General features: G+C 44.7%; 1 protein-coding gene across 2 annotated transcripts in view; it reads left to right on the top strand.

The window, feature by feature from the left end:
• CACHD1 (cache domain containing 1) overlaps positions 1-18,455 on the top strand; it is a 244,897-nt gene that overhangs the window by 148,454 nt on the left and 77,988 nt on the right. For both annotated transcript variants that reach the window (XM_020993119.2, XM_020993120.2), the window contains exon 4: positions 4,306-4,412. In XM_020993119.2, coding sequence (XP_020848778.1) covers positions 4,306-4,412 — 107 coding nt within the window. The remainder of the gene's footprint in view (positions 1-4,305; positions 4,413-18,455) is intronic.

Consider the following 18,455-nt stretch of genomic DNA (forward strand, 5'->3'; position numbering starts at 1 on the left):
TTGGCCTCAGGTCTTCCCCGCTTCTGGTCCCATGCGCTAACTACTGCCCCATGGAGCTGTGCTAAAATTAACCCAACAAGTCATTGTAACTGGCCCTTCCCTAGTACTCAGCTCACCCTCCAGCAAACCATCAATTGAACAACATACGTTTATTAAGTCATTACCACGTGGTGGGCCCCATGCTGAGCACCAGCAAATTGAAGCCTCCCTGTAGCTCCCAGCCCCTGGAAGCTTTCTTTTTCTGAGTGATTTATTGGGATTCTGTTTTTCAGCGAACCCCCCAAATAGCTCTTCAAAGCAGTGCTAGAATCCTTCTCCAGGGGAGGGGCAAGCCAATACACGCCATTTTGGGGAATGGGGGGAGGCCGTGTGTTGATCTTCATAGCTTTATTGGCATAGCAGAGAGAGAAGTCAGCAAGAGCTGGGTTCAAATCCCACCTCAGACACTTACTAGCTCTGTAACCATGTCATTTTAATTTCTCTAGCCTCAGCTTCCTCATCTGTAAACTGAGGCACTTGGGCTCCGTGGCATCCAAAGTCCCTTCTATCTCTAAAGCTATCAGCCTCAAAGTCTGGAGGAATGCTCTTGGTTTCAGAGATTTTGTCCAGCAAGTCACCTGCATGGGAGATTCAAACAAAGGGAAAGACAGAGTCTCAGGCTGTCCACCCCTCTAAGATGCGTGTGTCCATCCTTTATATGTAGTTTTTCTCTTATTGTTTCCTTTCTAAACTGAGAACTCCACAGAAAAGTTGATTTCCACAGTGAATGGCCCAAGTAAAAACCACTTGGAGCTCACTTGAACGCGGTTTTGATGTAAGATTCAAAGCTTCTACAAATTTATTTTATCTCCTACATTTGCTGATCTCCTGCTTGTAATTCCTGTTGAAGGAGAATAGAAATGACTGAGGCCTGATGGGAATTAAATGTCTGAAGTTCAAAGCTGGCCGTACATCAGAGCAAGCGTCAATCAAATGTGCATCTTGCAAGCAAGGCAGGGAGTGAATTTCTCCACGGGGAAGAGATCAAAGTGGGTCTGTTTGCTCCCTCGGGATGCGCTTTCGATCAGTTGTTCATGAAAGTAAATCCAGAAGGAAGCCGACTTTTTTTTTTCTCTTAAAGGGGAAGGGGGGAAGAGGGAATTGTGTCTCTTGAAATTGAATTTCGGCCAATGTTTTGATCTTGGGGAAGTAGGTACCGAAAACCATCGTCGCCAAATGTGTGGTTTCAGTGGGGGGATGATTGGGGGAGATTTGGGATGATTTTATGTCTGTGGTCATCCTCAACTCACTTTAAAGACAAAAAAGCCAAAAGAATTTCCTTTAAGGTGAAAATCTGGGCTTTGAGTAGCTTTTGACCTTCTCTGTGCAAGTGTGGACAGCGGCTGTGCTGGCGTAGACGCAGAGTCCAGAGAAGGTGGGTTTAAATCCCAGCTCTAGCACTTTAGTTGTTTGCCCTGGGTCAAGGCATTTAATTTCTCTGTGCCTCAGTTTCCTTTCCTGTAAAATGGGGGTCAACAATGAAGACAGAAATACAGCACAGTGGAAAGGTTACTTAGCCTGGAGGCAGAAGACAAGGATGGTTCAAGTTCTCTCCTCCGACCTTACTAACTGTGTGACCTTGAGCGAGTCCTTCTCTGGAGACTGGCAGGTTGGAACTAGACCTCTACGGTCTCTCCCTGCCATGTCTAGAACTACGACCTCATTGTTACATGTAGAAAGAACAAATTATTATGAAGATCGCTCTTGCTCAGTTGTGTCTAACTGTCCACGACCTCTTTTGGGGTTTTCTTGGCAGAGACACTGGACTGGATTGCCATTTCCCTCTCTTGTTCATTTTACAGATGAGGAAACTGAGGCAAACAGGGTGAAGTGACTTGCCCAGGGTCACACAGCTAGGACGTGTCTGAGGCTAGATTTGAACTCAGGAAGAGGAGCCTTCCTGACTCCCGGCTCAGCGATGTGTCCACCGTACCATCCAGCTGCCTTTAAGAAGATAGCTCTTTGTAAACTTTCAAATGAGCTATAAAGAATTGTGGTACAAATAACTTTTGGGGGGGTAAATTATATTAAAATGTCCACTTAAAATCCATCCTCCCAAAATTCTAGTCCACCTAAAATTCTCTTGGGGAATATACTAGAGTAACTAATGTCTGTTTTATAAAGTATTTTAAACTGGAACCATATTTTTCTGAGGTTAGTGGGGAATTGTGAGGTTTGGTTTTGTGTTTTGAATTGTTCATACTTGGGACAAATCCAGAATGCCTCGGTCCCTTACAGGATCACAGATCTGGAGATGAGAGGGGCTGTGCAGAGGGCTCCTCATCTAATTCTCTCATTTTATTAACAAAGAAACGGAGGCCCAGAGAAGATAGATGACTTTCCTAAAGTCATACAGATTCTAAGTAGTAAAGACGGAATTCAAACCCAGGCCCCATGAATCCAAGTTCAGTGCCTGTAACCCAGACCCCATGGTAGGTTAGAGCTGGAAAGGCCCTTATATGGCATCTAGCCCAACCACCTCATTTTACAGATGGGTAAACTGAGGTGTGGATAGGTTCAGCTTCTGCTGAGGTCCTTGGACTCCACATCCGACACTTTTCCCACTGTACCATCTGCCTTTTACTGGGAACCTCCTGCAGACTTCCCTCTCTTTGTGACCCCCGAGCCCAAAAGAAAGAAACAGATATTAGCAAATAGAAGACTTGCAGAATACTTGGATAAAGAATCAAAATAACTCTAGGGTTTAGAGCTGCAGAGGACCTTTCCAGACAATCCAGATTTGATCGAACTCCCCTCATTTGAAGGATGAGGCAACTGAATTCCAGGGAGGGTCCTAAGTCTAGGGGTGGAAGAAATGACTTGCCCCAAATAACCCCTTAGTGTGATCACACCTTAGGGGAGCCAGAATTCACACTCAGATCTCAGCCTCCAAACCTGGAGCTCTTCCCACGTACCTTGGTGGGTACCCACTTCCCCATGGCCTTTCCCAGAGGACTTGTCAGAAGTCAGACATGCCCTTGAATCTGATTCCTTCAGTCTCTTACTGACGTCTCCTCTTCACCCGATGGGCAGCCTTTGCATCTCAGTCTCCAACCTAACCAGCACAGACACAAATTTATCTCTAGACAGCGTGCGTCCTTATGCTAGAATTGCCATATCTCCTGGGTAGTCTCGGCCCTTTCCTATGGTCCAGCCCGGGTGGAGCAATTTCAGATAATTAAAAAATCTTGTAAGATGAGCATGTCATTAAAAAGATTCTGAGGGAGACTAGGAATATGAGGTAGGGGTGGGGGAGGGGGGTGTTATTTCTGAATTATTAAAACACAAGAAGCCAGAGGGCTGGGACTGGAGTGAATGATTTCCAAATCCCTCCTCTGCCGTCAAAGCCTACATTTTACAAAGGTTGGGGGGGGGGCGGGGGAGGAATGCCAGATTTGGAGTCAGAGGCCTTAATTCAAATCTTGATTCTGCCACTTACAACTTTCTGTGCCTCAGTTTCCATATCTGTAAAATGAGGGGATTGAATTAGATCCACTCCAGGGTCCTTTCTGTCTCTAAATCAGTGATTCCACCTTTCTTCTCTTGGTAGAGAAGAGTGAAATAAGTTTACTGGAAATTTGAAATAATGATAATAACAAATAATGCTAACACTTACATAGCAGCTGCTATGTGTCGGCCACTGCTGAGCTCTTCACAATTATTATCTCATTTGATCCCCACAACAACCCTGGGATGTAGGTGCTATTATTTATCCCCATTTCATAGATGAGAACACTGAGGCGGACAAGGGTTAAGTGACTTGCCCAGGAATAAATAGCCAGTAAGCATCTGAAGCTGGATTTGAGCCCAGGTCTTCCTGACTTTAGGTCCAGCCCTCTATTCACTGAACTATTGAGCTGCTTTTGCTGGAGGCTCTGGAGCTGAAACTTAGTCATGTTTGGCATGGAAATGGGAAAACACAGAGAGGATATGAGAGTTGTGGTCTTGTGGGCAGGTAAAATTGTCTGTGTAGAAATGAAACCAGCCAGAAGAAGTTTTGAGGAGTCGGGCCGTGTCTTAACAAAAACACTCACTTTCCAATCCCTAAAATCAAGTGGGTGACATTGAATGGTAATAAGCTCCCTGTCACTGAAAATATTCAAGTCTCAGAGTCAATGTGTGGTGAAGATTTGTAGAATCCTATTTTTTTCAAACTTTGTACCTGGACCTGAAATCCCTTGCCCGTCACACGGCCCCCCTCAAGCACTTCGTGGACTAGGCTGGACCGTCCACAAATGTATATTGATGATTCTTTCTCTTCTGCAGGTTTGATGGGAACTTCAACACTAACGTGTCCCGGACCATCAGCTGTGACCGACTCTCAACCACTGTGAATAGCCGGGCCTTCAACCCAGGCCGCGACTTAAATTCTGGTCAGTGATTTCTTTGGACTCATCCCAGGGAGTGTTCTGACTTTTCCCCCTTTATCTCTCTTTGGCATAGGCGGTTGACCTGAAGGTCACAGCAGCAGGCCTTTCTTCTTGAAACTGCTGTGTGCTCTACCATGGGCCAACTCTGATTGGACACTTGGCAACCAAAGTCATAACCAAGGTCTCTGACTTGTCATTTTTGATATCTGATGTTGGCTTTGTTGCCAGGCTCTGTTTTCACTCTGCACATGGATTAAAAGGTATTCAGATTTTGTCTGCATTTTCCATCTGCTGCATTTTATTGACGGCAATGACTTATGTCAGCAAGTTATATCAACAAGCATTTATTCCTTGCTTATTATAGTAATGGCTAGCATTTATATGTGGGCAGCTAGGTGGCACAGTGGATAGAGTACTGTACATAAAGGCCAGAAGACTCATCTTTCTGAGTTCAAATCTGGCCTCAGATACTTCTTAGCTGTGTGACCCTGGGCAAGTCACTTCACTCTGTCTGCCTCAGTTTCATCATCTGTAAAATGAGCTGGAGAAAGAAGTGGCAAACCACTCCAGTATCTTTGCCAAGTAAACCTCAAAGAGGGTCATAGAGAGTTGGATATGACTGAAAAATGACTAAAGTGTATGTATGTATATATGTATGTATGTGTATATATGTATGTATGTGTATATATATATATATTTAAGGCTATGTATTATTTATAATTATATACATATTTAAGGTCATATATGATAGATATATATATATATATATATATAGATATATATATATATATATATATACATATTTAAGTCTTACGAAGTAGTTTAATATGTTTTCTCATTTGGTTCTCACAACAACACTACAAGGTAAATACTATTATTATCCCCATTTCACATTTGAAAAAATTGAGGTTTGGAAAAGTTAAATGACTTGCCAAGGGTCACACAGCCGTTAAACGTCATTTGAACTCAAGTCTTTCTGACTCCAAGGTAAGTCAAATCAGCAAGCATTTATTAAGTGCTTACCATGTGGCAGGCAATGTGCTAAGTACTGCAAATACAAAGAAAGGCAAAAAACAGGTCCTGCCCTCACAGAGCTTATATTCTAATAGGTACAGACAGCATGCAAATAACTGTGCAGTAAAGCTATATACAGGCTATATTTGGGATGATCTTCAGAGGGAAGGCACCGGCATGAAGCAGGGTTGGGAAAGGCTTCTTACAGAGGGTGGAATTTAAGCTGAGACTTGTAGGAGACTGGGAAGAAGGAAGATGGAGATGAGAAAGGAGACAGCGCCGGATATAAGAAAAGTTGTGAGCATGGCCAGAGTAGAGAGATGAAGGAACAGCCAGGATCACTGACCCATCAGGGCTATCGTTCTATTGGCTCCACACCCAAAGCTGTCCCTGGGCTGAGATCTGAGAAGTCAAAGAAAGATGGAATAAGTAAGGAGACAGATAGGTTGGTAGATAGATAGATAGATAGGTAGATAGATAGATAGATGGATAGATAGATAGATGGATAGATGGATGGAGGCATGGATGGGTGAGTGGATGGATGGATATATAGGTAGATAGATAGATAATAGGTAGACAGGTAGATGGATGGATAGATAGATGGATAGATGGATGAATGGATGGATGGATAGATAGATAGATAGATAGATAGATAGATAGATAGATAGATGATAGATAATAGGTAGACAGGTAGATAGATAGATAGATGGGTGATGGATGAATAAATGGATAGATAAATAGGTGAATAAATGAATGGATGAATAAGTTGGCCCTGCCCTCAAGGAGTATACAGCCTAATGGGGAAGCCTACATATAAATAACCAAGTACATACAGAATACATCCTTAGAAGCTCACAGAGTGGCCATCAGTTATCCTTCCCTTTCAAAATAAAACCAGCCTGTTTTTTTCATGCATGTCTTTTTTTAATGACATCTTTCCTCTGATTCTCTATCACAATTTCCTGATTTCATTCATTGCAGCCTGTCCATGCCCACCATTCACCTTGCCCTTGCCCTCTGGGTGATCCTCATTTTCTCTTCTTTTTCAAATGTTGGGTCTATAATTCATAAGATCGTATATTTATAGCTGGAAGGGACTATCCCACCTGGTACAAGCAGAGTTCATTTAAGTAACCTTATGTTAACCATCTGGGCTACACATTGATGTGGCTTCAAAATGCGCTTACATCTTTCCCTTCTTGTCCTGGAGTTTTTCATTTGGGCTCTTTCATTGACCCTTTTGCCTTTAGTGTGAGCTTAAAGTTAGAAACAGGACGTATGTTATTTTTTTTTTAAATCAGATACGCTGCATGTAAGTGATCCTTTTCATCAGGAGAGCCCAGTGTGACTTGTTCCCTTGTTGAGTTGGAAGGTATGAAGCCAGCTATTGGACTTTTGTAAGTGTAGAAAAGCAGAAATAGTGTAGGGAAGCAAAAATGTAGCCTTATGCCACAGGATGTCTTTAGCAGAGAAATACCTGACTTCAGTAGGTCAACGATTTGGGACCTTGTCCCTCTTGCTAATGCAGATTATGACCCCTGGATGACTGAGTAGATGATTCTTGAGAGCCACCGTGGCCCAAAGCTCATCTCCCTGCTGCCATCTTGGTGACTGTAGCTGGTCTAGCCTTCAGAGTTCAGACTCCCAAAAAAACCGTAGAATCTGAGTTAGAAGGGACCTCAGGGGTCCCCTAGCCCAGCCCATTCCCCCCAAAAAAAATTCCTGCTACAATGTGTTTGGCAGGTGTATCTTAGCTCCTCTTAAAAAGCTCCAGTGATGGAGAGCTCACTACCTCCCAAGGCAGCCTATTTTACTTCTAAATATGAGCAAGGGTGTTGTTACTGTTATTGTTTGTGCTGCTGCTGCTTTGCTCTTTCCCGACACAGAGAGGCAGCGAAGCATCTGGATGCAGCACTGGCCTAGGAGTCGGAAGACCTGGGTTCCAGTCTCTGACCTTATGGCCTTCGGTGCTTGAGCAGCTCTCTAAGGCAATCGGTTGCAGAGAACATTCCAACCTGCATTGGTGGAGACTTTCTTCTATCCACTGGTGTGCTAGTAACTGCTTAACAATCCGCTCTCGTGAGTTAGACAAGACGTCCTCATGGAACCCTTCCAAGTTTAATCTGCGTGATTGTGTTTCCCCCATCACTTTCTTAATCCTGGGCGATCAGCAGGACAATGGTGAGCGCTGATCTGCAGCATCGGCTCGTCTCCCAGGTGGAAACCCTCACACTGAACATTGCCTCACGGCTGGAGCTGTTTGAGCTGGCTCCAGCCCAGCCCTGCCTTCACTAAGGCCTTTATCGTGGAACCTTTCTGACAGGAAGCCTAACCCTGCCTCTTTGTAACTTGGCCACTTTGTAACCCTCTGAGTAGACAAATCTAATCCCTCTTCCATGGCATTGCCCTTCACATACTTGAAACTGAACGTTTCTCCTGAGCGTTCTCTCATCCAGGCCAAGCTTACCCATTTCCTTCAGCTGTTCCTCGTAGGGCAGGATCTCAAGTCCCTTCACAATGCCAGTTGCCTGACTCTGACTGCTCTCCAGATTGTCTGAATCCTGCTGGTATGGAGCCTCGTCCCCCAGATGTGGTCTGATGGAGGCAGAGTAAGGGGGTACAGTCTGACTCCCAGATGCTGTGCAACCCACAGTTGCATCTACTTTCTTGGCTCCCACAGCACACATTTATGAAGCTTGCAGTCCACTAAAACCCCCAGCTCTTTTTCAAAACATTGGCTTACCCACCACCCCCATCTTGGCGCCTTTTTGAACTCAAGTGTAAAATTTAACATTTATTCTTGACATCTTTTCTAATTAGATTTCATACATTGCCGTAGCTGGTCGAGATCATTTTAGATTCTGACTTCGTCATCCAGTATGAAAACTTTTTCTCCAAGCTTAAGTCATTGGCAAATTGGATAGACATTCCATTTATACCTTCATTCTAGTCATTGATTGAAAGGTTATCAGCACAGGACTGAGCGCCGATCCCTGGGGCACTTCCCTGGGGAACCCTTACCAAACAGAGGTTGCGACATGAAACCTGGCCGCCACACAATTTGGAATCAATGTAAATGTATTTTCAGTTAGCCCAAATCTCTCTCTTTTTTTTTCCGGTAGAACAGCATGAGAGACTTTACCGAACACGAACATCCAAGAGAACTATATACAAAGCTGCCCCTGTGTTTTGTATGACAATGAGATGAGGGATTAAAGAACTAAAAAGGAAAATCTCAGACAGGGCAAAGGGCATGGAGGGTGTGGGTGGCCTGCCAACCATCATCAGGGAGGAACCTGGTAGAATAGCAGCAAAGGGAGGCACTAAGGAGTTAATTCAATACCGGGAAGAGAAGATGAGCTGGTCATGTGTTGCTGTGAGCAATACCAGGTGGACAGCCAGAGCTCCCTTGGAAAGTCTAAAGGAAGCAAGTGAGGAGTCCAGCGTGGTGGACCAACTCCCTGTGACGGACTGTGGGAAGGTGTGGTTGAGAGCTAGCCAGGACGGCTCAGATCTGCATCAGCAGAATCAGTGAAATCATGGAGCTGTTGGCGTATCTGAGTGAAAAAAGGAAATGTCTTCACTTATTCTTCATGAAGCCATACTGGTTTGGGGAGTGACTTGTGGGTGGATGGACAGGCCATTGCTGGGCCCAGACTTGAAGTCTTTTTAGCTTACTTCAGGGACCTACTGGAGCTGTCACTGCTTTGATGTAGCCTTACCATACCACAGTGAGGCATCAAGGCAGGATTTTAGAGCAGTACAGGAGTTTACTGGCCAAAAAACGTCCTGAATTCAATCCATCTTTGCCAATCAATACAGTAAGAGCTCAGTGACTCAGACCAATTTGGAAGAAAGCCAATCAGAATGACTTCAAAGACAGAGTTTCAGACTATTTCAAGTCCAGTTTTATTGCTTTCTAGGACACTGAAACCTCTATAAATAAATGTTCTAGAAACCAAGCTTCTTTTCCTATGAGGTCAGTCTACACATGGAAGAGGTTGAGTTAAATTCCAGGCTCCCTATTTTGTTGGTGATAGCACCTGAAGAGGAGGAGGAGGAGGTGGCAGGAACAGCAGTAATTTCTCAGGGTGAGTCAGTTCCTTGGCCTGGTTAAGGCAGTGCCAGCCTCCCATCCAGGAGTTGGGGAGATACCAACCAGAGGCATAGATCTGGACAGCAGTGTGGCTCAGTGGAGTGACTGCTGGTTTGGGAGCCAGATTAACTGGGTTTGAATTTGAGCAGGTCAGAGAGGCCCTGTGCCTCAGTTTCCTCATCTGTAAAATGAGGGTATTAGAGTCGATGGCCTCTGAGGCCCCTTCAGGCTCCAAATTGAAGAGCCTGTGACCCAAGCTCCATGCTGCTGGGCAGGAACATCTCTTATCTGACCCAAGACTTCTAAGGACGATTACCCAATTGGCCTTGAGAGGAGAAAGGTAGAAAGTAAAGGAATCCCCACTGGCTTTGTATCTCCTGCTAACAAATTTGTTTTATTTGGTTTTTACAAAAGGTTGTATGTTGGTGTATCCTCTTATTAATAGAGGAATTGTTCTACTAATAGTTTTAGTCCATGTTTCTCTCCAAAGAAGGCAGTGTCCTCGTGGAGAGAACATTGGCTTCAGAATGAGGACCGGGTTCTCATTGTGTCTTTGATGCTGATCGCCTTTGTGACCTGAGGCACCTGTATTTACTGTCTCTGAGCCTCATCATGTGACCTCCTTGGGGGTCAGTCTCCTCATCTGTAAAATGGGCTATATGACTGACTTCTAGAGTCCCTGCCAGCTCCAGCTCTATAACCTGAGAAGAAAGGAGTGAAGACTCAGAGTGTTTCTTCCTAATATCCTTTTCCCCGGCTTCCTCTAGTAAATGATTGTAATTGGCGTGTCAGGCATTTCTAAACAAAGGAAAAGTGTTAAATGAGTGTATTTTCTATTAACTAGCTAACTATATTCTTGATAATCTAGTTAATACCTTAATGTATTGAACTGCTTAGGACATTCTTGATAAATGTTGGTTGAATGAATGAATAAATGAATGAGTGAATAAATGAGTGGATGAATAAATGAGTAGAGGAATGAATGAATGAGTGAATAAATGAGTGGATGAATAAATGAGTAGAGGAATGAATGAGTGAGTGAATAAATGAGTGGATGAATAAATGAGTAGAGGAATGAATGAGTGAGTGAATAAATGAGTGGATGAATAAATGAGTAGAGGAATGAATGAATGAGTGAATAAATGAGTGGATGAATAAATGAGTAGAGGAATGAATGAGTGAGTGAATAAATGAGTGGATGAATAAATGAGTAGAGGAATGAATGAGTGAGTGAATAAATGAGTGGATGAAAGAGAATGAATGAACGACTAGTCTAAAGGTCAATTTCAGCCCAGGCTGACTTATCCAAAAAGTTACCTCATTGAGATCTGAATTAATGAGATTTTCATGTAGCTAACTGATCCAGGCAAATAATGAAGACATCTAGGGAAAGTGCTTGTTTCACCATCTGTGGGCTTGTGGAGAGAACATGGGGCCTGGATTCTTGTTTAACTTTTGAGAAGAAACCATAGGCAGCTCTGAAGACTTGTTTCTAGGAGTGTGTCCGAAGCAGAGCGTATACCCCTTTCCTCAAGCTAGTCTCAGTATAGTTATAGTTGATAGCTAAGGCCAGCTTTGTGGACTGGCCTCACCCGAAGGTCCCCTAACTTTCTTGGTCCATGGCATCCTTAGTATCTCAGTACTTTTTCACAGAGCCAAAAGAAATACCTAATGGTTCCATTTATTAATTAATTAGGTCCAAACAACTTAGTGAGTATTTGTGGCCTAATAACTTAGTAGCTGTTGGGAAAAAAATAACACAGAAATGGAAAGAAAAATGTTTATTTCATTCTTAAATTATCACAATTAGTTATTAATGAGTTGTATGTGACTGTTGGGCATTATGCAGCTTCTCAGACCTTGGAATCAGATTGGACACCTTGCTGCACATAGATCTTCACAAGACATTTGCCTTCATTTATAACAACCCCCCAAAACCCAGGTTTGCAAAGATATGATGTTGCAAACAAGAAATTTACTGGTATAGACAAAAGTACAAGTCAACAAAAACCACATCTCAGACATTTAAGAAAGTTGTGGAAAGCCACGTATCCTTGGTGAGCTAATGTGAACGGGCGCAAGCTAGTAGCTCACCAGTGCTGAGGGAGGAGTGTTGCTGTGTTTCCTTCAAAAATGTAAACTGTCCTGCAGCAGGAGGTGTGCAGGTGGCCCCTTTGTCTCCAGTGAGCAGTCTTAGAGCATTGTCTAGACCGGTGATTGGCGGAGGGATTTGCGTAGGTCACGTAGCTGGTGTGTGACAGGGTCGGATTTGACCCCATGTCTTCCAGGCTGGGTTCTATCCACTTCGCCACCCATTCGGGCACTTAATATGTGACTATGGAATTCTTTGGATTCTGTGCCTACAGCTTGAAGGGTCCTCTGAATCCCAAGGTGGCTTTCTCTGTATCTTACAGAATGAATTGAATTGAATTGCCTTACCTAAACACCAAGGGAGCTTACCTGAGGAATCTGAATACTTTCTTTCTCCCCGCCCTAATGAAGGAGGAGGCCCAGGCTTCAATTAAAGTAATCAGAGGTGTAAGCTAAGTGTCGAATTAGCTCCAAACACCTCCACGGAATCCATCGGACACAAACTAGATGAGAACAAGTTTTTACTCAATTTTCATGTTTTTGAACCTTTGGGTACAGTCAATGGCCACCTCCAGGAGATGTATTCGGATCGGTTGAGAGAATATCACACACCTCTGCCTTTATGTGTCTTTGTAGGCAGCTGGCGGGGCAGGGCGGTGAAGCGGTGAAGCGGTGAAGTGGTTAGGTCACTGTGTCTGCAATCAGGAAGATCCACGTTCAAATCCAGCCTCGGATAATTACTAGCTGTGTCACCCTGGACAAATGACAGGCCCCTCCCTCTGCCTCAATTTTCTCATCTACAAAATGGGGATGATAATAATAACATCTACCTCCTAGGGGTGTTGTAAGGATAAAGTAAATCGATATTTGCAGATTACTTGCAGATCTTAAGGGCGACATAAGTGGTAGCTTTGATATCAGAGAAGGAATGAGCAGGGAAGCAGCCATGCTTCAGGAGGGTTTGAGGAGGTGGGCCCCTGCAAAGCCAAGACTCAGCTCAAAGGTCTCCCATGTGAGGCCTTTCCTGATCCCCCTGCCCCATTACTTTGCTCGATCTTGTGTTTTGAATGTATTTTGGATGTTCTTTGTACATCCTCAGACAAGTCGCTTTATAGCTTCAGTTTTCCCATCTGTAAAATGGCCTCTCAAATCTCTCCCGGCTCTACACCTATGACCCTGGGCCCCATATTTATGTATGTTGCCTTCTCCTGCTAGACTATAAGCTCCTTGAGGCCAGGGACTGGATTTACTTTTGATGTTATTTCCCCAACACACAGTTCTGTGGCTAAAATGACCTGTCATCTTCACTTAATAAATGCTGGTGGAGTGTTGATTAATTCATGTAAAAAAGCAAATGTGAAATATGTACAAAGTAATTTTAATAGGAAGTGAGTACTAACAGCTGGAGATGTCTGGGAAAGCCTCATGCAGGAGGGGGCACAGTGAAAAAAGTACAGAATTTGGCCCTCGGGGTCCTGGGTTCAAGTCCTACCTCTGCCTTGTGACCTTGAGCGAGTAATTTCCCTTCAGTGGTCCTTCGACCTTCGAGGTCCCTCCTTTTCAATTCTAATAGTAGCGCCCTCCTTTCTGAGCCTGTGAGCTCCATTGCCCTGGAGAAAGTACCTCCCATCACAGGCCCAGCCAGGGATACTTGGGACCCACCAGAGGGGTGGGAGCGATGTGCTCATGGATCTCTGAATTTTAACTGACCCCAGCGCTACTCAAGGTGATTAGTTGTATGGAGGTTCATGAAAGGTTCTGCAAGTTCTGGTCTTCAGGAGCGGTGCACCTGTTTTCATGCATCTTCTTTTCTGCGCACTCAGGACAACTTTGGTCTCTCACCTGTAGCAGGTGGGAAGCTGTTGTCTGTGGGTGTTCTACAAGGTGTTGTTGGGCCTGCCACCGGAGAGGCTTGACCTCTGGGAAGGAAGAGGGAAACGGGCTTCCATTATGGGGTCTTTGCTCTGGGAAGCAGGGCATACCCCTAGTAGATAATTTGGTCAAGGAAAGTGAGCATTGTCCCAACAGTCTCAGCTCCATGTGATGGAGCCCGTTGGAGCTGGGTTGGACGTTTGCAGGGGCAGGGGGAAAAGAGTCTGCTGGGGGATGTCACTGGTTTTGGGCTGCCTCGGGCATTGGTGATAGGAGGACAGGACAAATTCTAACGGCCAAATTGGAGGTGAGACTTTTGGGACAGAGGCGAGGTGGGAGCAAGGGGGCCTGGGGCCCCTGTGGAGGAATTGTCTGCTGAGATTTTATGGGGCATCTTTAGAAATCCAGAGATTCGGGAAGATGGAAAGGGACGAAGGCACCTGAGAGGCAGGGGGGCTTGTTTTTTCAGCTGCTTCTCCAACAGGGGGCTGTGTGTTGTGATCAAACAAAAGTGAGTGGGTAGTTATGGCCCAAGTCAACAGCCCCCGGGCATGGCAACTCTGAGTGGGGTCTAAAAGGAAAGAGAGAGTGGACAGACAGTCTTAGCAGTTCGAGGACCTGATTCCAAATGAAAACTGTCACTTCTGCTTTCTTTTATGAGTTTCTTGTAGGGATTTGTAAACTGTTGTTTACAGGTGAGAAGACATAGTGGGACAGTTATATTTACTAGCTGTGTGATCCTGGGCAAGTCACCTAACCACCACCATCTTCAGTTTACTCATCTGTAAAGTGGAGATAATCTATATTATCTATATAGATAGTAGATATATCTGTATAGCTAGATAGGAGCACTGACTACTAAGGGTTGTTGTGAATTTTATTCAGTCAGTTAGTTGTGTCCAACTCTCTGTGACTCCCTTTGAGGTTTTCTCAGCAAAGACACTGGACTGGTTTGCCATTTCCTTACTCTAGGTCATTTTACAAATGAGGAAACTGAGGCAAATGGGTTTAAGTGACTTGCCCAGGGTTACACAGCAAGTAAGTGTCAAAGGCCAAATTTGAACACAGGAAGATGAGTCTTCCTGACTCCAGGCCCAGCGCTCTGTGCACTATGGCTCTCCATCGACGCGCCCCCCCCCCCATTTAGGTAATAATACTCAAATTGAGTAGGAAAGTATTTGTAGTCTGATTGCATGGATATCCTTTATCAAGTACTGTGGGAATGAGGGTGGAGAATAGTCAGAAAGCCAGCGCCATCTTAATGTCCAAAACAAAACTCATTATCTTTCCTCCTAAACCCCTCCCTCCCCCTCCCTGACGTCCCTGTTTCTGTCAAGAGGTTCACCATCTTCTAATTCATCCAGCTTCCCCACCTCAGAGTCAGGCTTGACTCTCTCCTCTTCCTCACTCCCCACATCTGGTCAGTGGGCAGATCTTGCCAGTGCTGTCTGCACATTGCCCATGTCCACTCACCTGCTGAGGAATGCCCAATCCAGTCGCTTCTCAGTCCTCATTCTCCATGACCTCTCTGCAGGTTTGGACACTGTCGATGAACCTCTTCTCCTCCTACTTCTCTGACCATTCTTTTCGGTCTCCTTTGCTCTTCTAGATTATGCCTCTACCTTTAGAGTGTCCCCCAGGGTCCTGTCCTGGGCCCTTTTCTCTTCTCCCTATACTACTTCACTCGGTGATCTCATCAGCGCCCCTGGATTCAATGATTATCTCTATGCTGACAATTCTCAAATCTGCCTATCCTGCCCTAACATCTCTGCTGCATCTCCAAACGCCTTTCAGACATCATGAACTGGCTGTCTAGTCAATATCTTAAACCAACATGTCTGAAACTAAATGCATTCTCTGTTGCCCTAAACCCTCCACTTCTCCTGCCTTCACTATTCCTGTTAAGGGAAACACCTTCCTCTCAGTCCCCTAGGCTCTCAACCTAGAAGTCATCCTGGATTTCTCACTATCACCCCTTATCCAATCGTCCAAGGCCTATTGATTTCATCTTTGCCGCATCTCTCACCCCCTTCTGTAATTGCCCCAACTCTCCCCAAACTCCAATCCATCCTCCATTCAGCCACCAAAAACACAGGACCAATCGTATCACCCTGACTTAATGAACTGCAGTAACTCCCTATCACCTCCAGGATCAAATATAAAATCGTGTTTGGCATCAATGCCCTTTGTCACCTATCCTCCTCCCACCTTTCCAGTCACATTCTTCAATCCGTTTATGTTGGTCTCCTGGCCATTCCACAAACAGACCCTCCCTCTCTCAGCTCTGGGCATTCTCTCTGGCTCTCTCCCACACCTAAATGCGCTTCCTTCTCTACTCCGACTACTGACCTCCCTGACTCTCTTCGTGTCCCAACTAAAATCTCATCTTCTACAGGAAGCCTTTCCCAATTCCTAATTCTAGTGCCTTCCTTCTGTTAATTCTTTCCTGTTTATCCTGCATATAACTTGTTTATACATATTTGTTTGCTTGTCTCCCCCATTAGATTGTGAGCTCCTGGAGGGCAGGGGGCTATCTTTTGCCTCTTTTTGTATATCCCTAGTCTTTAGCACAGTTCCTGGCACATAGTAGGCACTTAATAAATGCTTATCGACTGACTGATTCACCCCCCCACTTCAAGCCCTTATAATCTCTAACATGAACTAACTTAATGAGTAGCCTTCTAATTGACATCCATGCTTCCAGTCTCTCTTTTCCAATCCACTATTTGCCATGCGCAAAGCTGCCATATTAATATTCCTAAAGCAAAGTTAGATCACTTACCTCTGCCTCTGAAGAAGATTCAGAGGCTCCCTTTGGCTGGCAGGAGAAAATATTAACTTCTTGTCTTGGCTTCCAAAGCCCTTCTCTGTCTATCTCTAAACTATCTTTCCAGACTTTGAGGAAGAGATGAGATGACTGAAAGCCATTATTATGTGAAGGAATTCCAGAGTTCTTGATCAAGGAATCCTCTCTGCAGCTTTTCCAAAAAGCAGAGTTCTAGATTTTGCTTGAAGACCTGTAGGGAGAGGAAACTTTTGACCTCTATGGGTAGTACAATGAATTTTTGAATAGTAGTAAATAATAAATGGCAGTAAGTATGCCCCTCTTAAAAAAACAACACAAATTCATCGATGTATTTCCCAGCATATCCTTGTCCCTCCCCTTCCCTTACAGCCATCTTGTATAACAAAGAATATAAACCCAATTCAACAAAACTAGCCACATGCTGAAAAAATCTGACATCTCATGTAGTGTTTCAGACCTTCAGTCCCCCACCTCTGCAAAGAAGGGGGTGGGAAGGGGCTGCAATTCCTTCTTTCTCTTCTTTTTTTCACCAAGCTTGGTCATTACATTTTCCTGTTTGTTTTTCTACTGTTGTTAGTGTTTTTCTTTCCGCTTATACAGCTGGAGTCATTTTCTGTGTGTTCTCCTGGTTCTGTTTAAGAAGTGTAGCTCTCTTCCAGCAACCTAAGGTGACCTTGTCATGTGAAGGCTTTAGCCATCAGAATGCCTCTCCTGAAGTCCTTCCACCCTCTTGGGCCAACTTCCTCTACAGAATTTAGGCCTTGGGATTCTACAAACCCCTTCTCTTAGTCTGTGGATGTGCTATATTAGATGGTGACAGGAATGTATGGGACTGACTTTTAGCACCAGCACAATAACTCATAGATAGCAGGCATTTAGAAAATATTTGTTGAGAGAATGAACGAATGAGTAAATGAATTAAAAAACATTTCTGCACTTACTGAGCACCCCACACTCTGCTAAGAACAAATGAATGTCTGGAGCTGACTATTCTGGAACTCCCCCTGGTCGGAGCTTCCCTAACACACGGGCTTTAAGTAAAGCCATGCTCCTCCCCCTTCCCCAAAGCAGATGGGGCCAGCTCTGGACTCGGGAAGACCCGGGGCCAAGTCCTGGCTGGGGGAGCCTGGGCCAGGGTCTCTGAATCCTCTCAGATCACTTTTAAGACTATACACTACAGAGGAGTTGCTGGTCTGCATTGGTACAGAAAGTGTGCAAACCAGGAGTTTCCTCTGACTGAAATTATAGCTGCGCTATCACCTTTCACCCTCCACACCAAACACTTTGCAGTTCCCTTTCTCAGAAACTCCAATAATCAGTGTTCTGTATCTGGCCTCCCTCTCCCTTATTGTGAAATCTAAAATGAGGCCGGTCCTCCTCCTGAAGGTCCCCATCGCCCTCCTTCAGTATCCAGCTCCTCCTACAAGGTTAGCGCTCCTTACAGCCTCTCACACTCCCTTTGTTGATTCTCTCCCCTTGTGGAGAAGGAAAGGACGGTTGCCTGTCTTCCTGAGCATCTCTCACACTCAGGAGTGTGGAGTCTCTTTCTACTCAGACATGGACAGCTCCCGTTATTTGAGATTGAATTGTATGGTAGATTCAGAACTGAAGGTGCCTCCAAGGCAGTCAGGCCCAACCCTCTCATTTTACAGGGGAGGAAGCCCAAGGTCACACAAGTAGGATGTATCACTCCCAGGATTGGAACTCGGGTTCTCTGATTCCAGGTCTGGGACTCTCTCCTCTGTACCATGCTGCCTTCCAAAGAGAAAACCCTCTAACACAGGGCTTCTTAACCTGGAGTCCATAAGCTTGTTTTTAAACATATTTTGATAACTATGTTTCAGTAGAATAGGTTTCCTTTGTCATCCCATGTGTTTTATTTCATGCGTTTAAAATCAGGATTCTGAGAAGGGGTCCCTAGGCTTCACCAGATGCTGCCCAAGGGTCCAGGACACAGAAAACAATAAGATGCCCTTGACCTAATGGGCTGTGTGTGTCCCCCACCTCCAGGAGGGAGGCCTCAGCCCAGAGTTTTCAGGTATTCATGAGGTGTCAAAACTAAACCCTCCAACAGGATATTTATTTTTAGTGTCAATGCCTCAGGGCTTTTTTTGTTATGTTGACTGGGAGTTCCCTTAGCCTGGCTGGCTGGCTGGTCTGGGTTCTT

This window comes from Phascolarctos cinereus, unplaced genomic scaffold (genome assembly GCF_003287225.1).
Source record: "Phascolarctos cinereus isolate Bilbo 61053 unplaced genomic scaffold, phaCin_HiC Scaffold_5;HRSCAF=322, whole genome shotgun sequence".
In the NCBI taxonomy this organism is placed as follows: Eukaryota; Metazoa; Chordata; class Mammalia; order Diprotodontia; family Phascolarctidae; genus Phascolarctos; species Phascolarctos cinereus.